Source organism: Colobus angolensis, unplaced genomic scaffold (assembly GCF_000951035.1).
Source record: "Colobus angolensis palliatus isolate OR3802 unplaced genomic scaffold, Cang.pa_1.0 Scaffold162, whole genome shotgun sequence".
Lineage (NCBI taxonomy): Eukaryota > Metazoa > Chordata > Mammalia > Primates > Cercopithecidae > Colobus > Colobus angolensis.
The window spans coordinates 7,224,141-7,227,563 of NW_012114733.1; the positions used below are offsets into that span (position 1 = coordinate 7,224,141).

Consider the following 3,423-nt stretch of genomic DNA (forward strand, 5'->3'; position numbering starts at 1 on the left):
CAATAGCAAAGACTTGGAATCAACCCAAATGTCCATCTGGATTAAGAAAATGTGGCACATATACACCATGGAATACTATGCAGCCATATAATGGATTTTTTAAAAATTTCTCCTATTTATTCAAAATGTAAGTTGGAGCATAATTATTTACATTGCTACAAAACATACAATAAGATTATTCTAAGTGACAAACTTGCCTGAATAAGGTTGAAAGAGCCTTTGCATTAGAAGATTTTTATTAACATACCATTTTCAAAAATAAATATACTTTATATGAAGAAATAGGGGCATGTATTATAATCTGTGTGGAAAATGGCAGTCCACAGAATGATCCCCATTTATTTCAGAATTACCAGTGTTCATACCATCTCTCTCGCAGGGCTGAGCTGCATATATAAAAAAGAAAAATTCTAATTATTTTTTCCTGTTAATAAATATTCATTTTGAATAAATACGAAAAAACTTTTGAAATACAGCTGCCTGAATCTCATATTTAGTCCCATAGTCATTTGCCTTAAGCCAGTAGAATATGGATTATTTTAATTTATATTTGCCTATATATTTTAGTCTGAACATATTTGAAAGTAGGTGGACAAATGATAAAATGTTTTATTCATGTGTAAAACTGCCTCAAATGAAGCTGTTATGAATGTCTTTTTTGAAAGAGTTATTTGAGATTATTTAATTTGAAGAGATACTGAATTTAAGATACACTGATTATATTTCACATTTCCTACAGTACATATTTTTAAAGAAAGATTAATATACCTACTTTGCCTATTATTGGGAATTCACACAATTTGTTTATCAAAGATATTTTTATATCACTAGTTTCTTATATAAGGAACAAGTATAACTTTTTATACAAGTTGCTGAAACACTTTTTAATTTTAATGTAGATTAAAAGAAAAGTGTTCTTACAGCAATCTCTTATATAGAACTATGTAAGGTATTATGTATAAGGCATTAATAGTTGCCTCACACTTTTAGAGATGTCTCTTGAAATGTGCCTAAGCTACAATTGAGAAAGCAGTTAAAAAATTTGCTGCTTGAGAATATTTTGATCTTTGCTGGGATGAGGGACATCTACATGCCCTTTATTTTCAGGACTTGCATTTTGCATTTTTATTGTTACTGAGGACTATGTTAATTAATTTGTCTCCATATCTTCATTTTCAATATTTAACTACTTGCAACATTTTATACTTTTAGAACATATTTCATATCAGTTATTCTCTGTATCATGCATAGGGCCAGCTCTATACAGGTGGCCCAAACTCAACAAATATGAAGTTATGGTTTGCTGTTTTTTCCATACATTACTCTGATAGACTCTCTAGATTGTCCCCTGATTTCTTTTATCTTCCATGAATTTTATAGATCTTTGTGGGGCTGTTTTACCTTTGCCTCAAAGGTGATGACATCAATCACACTATACTGACTACCTTTGTTTTTTAATTCCCAAAATAATCACACAATCATGTGTTCCTGGCACAAACAAGTTATTCTTTAGTTTTATGCCTGCTTTTACCTGAAGACTTATTTACAAACTAATTGCAATGGCAGGGTAAAATTAAGTATCATCATTGACAGTTAATAGGGAAAGTGGTAGATTTAAGCACCATTAAAAAAAAAAAAAATGTCTTTGATGCATCTGGGAAATAGTTCCAGGAGATTAAATTAAGGAGAAAGAGGAGGTGAGGCCCCCGAGATTTGAAAAGTAGATAGTCTTAAGGTTGTTCTGTAAAGGAGATGTACAGAGATAGGATTGGATTCTCTTTAATGTTGAATGCTGTACCCAGAGAGGAAGTATCCACTGAAGGCCTGCTGGCTCCATGGTTTCTGCCCCAGCCTGTGTTTACCTGGGAACACACTGGAACCCGTGGTCAGCTTCCTTAGACAAAGCTAGTTCAGCCCTAACTCCATCTGCCACACAAAAGCAACTCCACACCCTTCACTTTCACCCACTTTGATGGCCAGTGGTTACCTAGCCCAAAGAGGACTGCTGTAAATTGAATCTATGTTCTATACCCTTCCAGGTCTGAGAATAGGTAGGGTGACAGTAACTGTAGAGGCAGAAGAAAGCAGTAGGTAAAGGAATGAATGAATGAATGAAAGAAAGAAACTGGAGAGGAAGGAAAGTAAGAATGAAAACTGGAAGGAAAAAGAGGTAGAAATGAGGGTAGCATGAGTACATTATGAAAAGAATGTTATCCTGCTTAATTTTCCAAGAGTTTTTTCCCCCCTTTATCTTCTTGCCTAGCTAGTTTTTTGTTGTTGTTTTTTGTTTTTCTTCCACTTCCTTTGGTAAAATTTAGTGTGGTTTCACCATGTTAACTTATGACCCCAAGGGAGAACTTGACCATATAAAATCTTGTCATGTTAGGTTGCCCTCACACCGTCCCATAAGTAATATTGTAAGGTAATACTGGTACCATTTTGTTTTTTAGGCAATATTGGACGTTGTTGTGAATCTTCAATTTAGCCTGATAGAAAAATTGTGGCAAACATTCTGGCGCTATTCTCCCTCTACTCCAACTGATGGCACTACCATTACTGAATCGAGGTCAGAATCAACATCTTTTCCAATTCATTTTCATGGCTGAGTAGATGTCACAGCTAATAAATTAGAGATATGTATACCAGTTGTGAACCTTACCTGATGACATTAAGTGAATAGATTGATGTTTTGGCCATCCTAGAAATAAACCACAAACTGCTCTCTTGAGGTTTCAGTGTGTGTATATAGCTCCCATTTGTATTGATTTGGGGGACTGTGGTAGTTATTTCATCTTCATGGAATTACTATCATATCTGCCTTTCATACCGTCAGAAAATACGGATGTGCATAGACAGCTCTGGGGAAGTGTTTTATATATCTGTCTCTCTCTCTATATATATATAGCCAGCTGTATGGCACCAGTGCAATGGTGGTATAGTTCTAACCTCAGTAATATTTGGTAAACTTAAACTATTTTTAAAGTCCATTTTCTTTTTTATCCTCATTTGCCATCTATTCATTTGCTACATTTATTCACACCAGCAATCTGAGTGAAATAGAAAGTCGACTTCCGAAAGCAAAGCTGATAACTCTGTGCAAACATGAGTCTATCCTGAAATGGATGTGTAACTGTGACCATGGGATGTACCAGGCTTTGGTGGAGATTCTCATCCCCGACGTCCTTAGACCTATTCCTAGTAAGTTAAATGCAGACGAGTACGGATGCTTTTGTTCTCATACATTCCACCCAGGAAGTTTTGAGAAGTGACATTGCAATCTATAATGATTCTAATTTCATTTAGATATGCCAGATAGAAAACATGCAACACAGAGTATTGCGTGAAAGCAGCCTAGAGCAAAACAGTAGTAAAAGGGAAAAGATGATCTATTTTTCAGTCTTTTGTTTTTGTTTTTCTTTTTTT

The 3,423-nt window shown here is 34.7% G+C and overlaps 1 protein-coding gene across 3 annotated transcripts in view; it reads left to right on the forward strand.

Annotated features, from left to right (window-relative positions):
• RFX3 (regulatory factor X, 3 (influences HLA class II expression)) overlaps nt 1-3,423 on the forward strand; it is a 303,708-nt gene that overhangs the window by 244,369 nt on the left and 55,916 nt on the right. For all 3 annotated transcript variants that reach the window (XM_011937352.1, XM_011937351.1, XM_011937353.1), the window contains 2 exons: nt 2,451-2,566; nt 3,044-3,198. In XM_011937352.1, the coding sequence (XP_011792742.1) occupies nt 2,451-2,566; nt 3,044-3,198 (271 nt within the window). The remainder of the gene's footprint in view (nt 1-2,450; nt 2,567-3,043; nt 3,199-3,423) is intronic.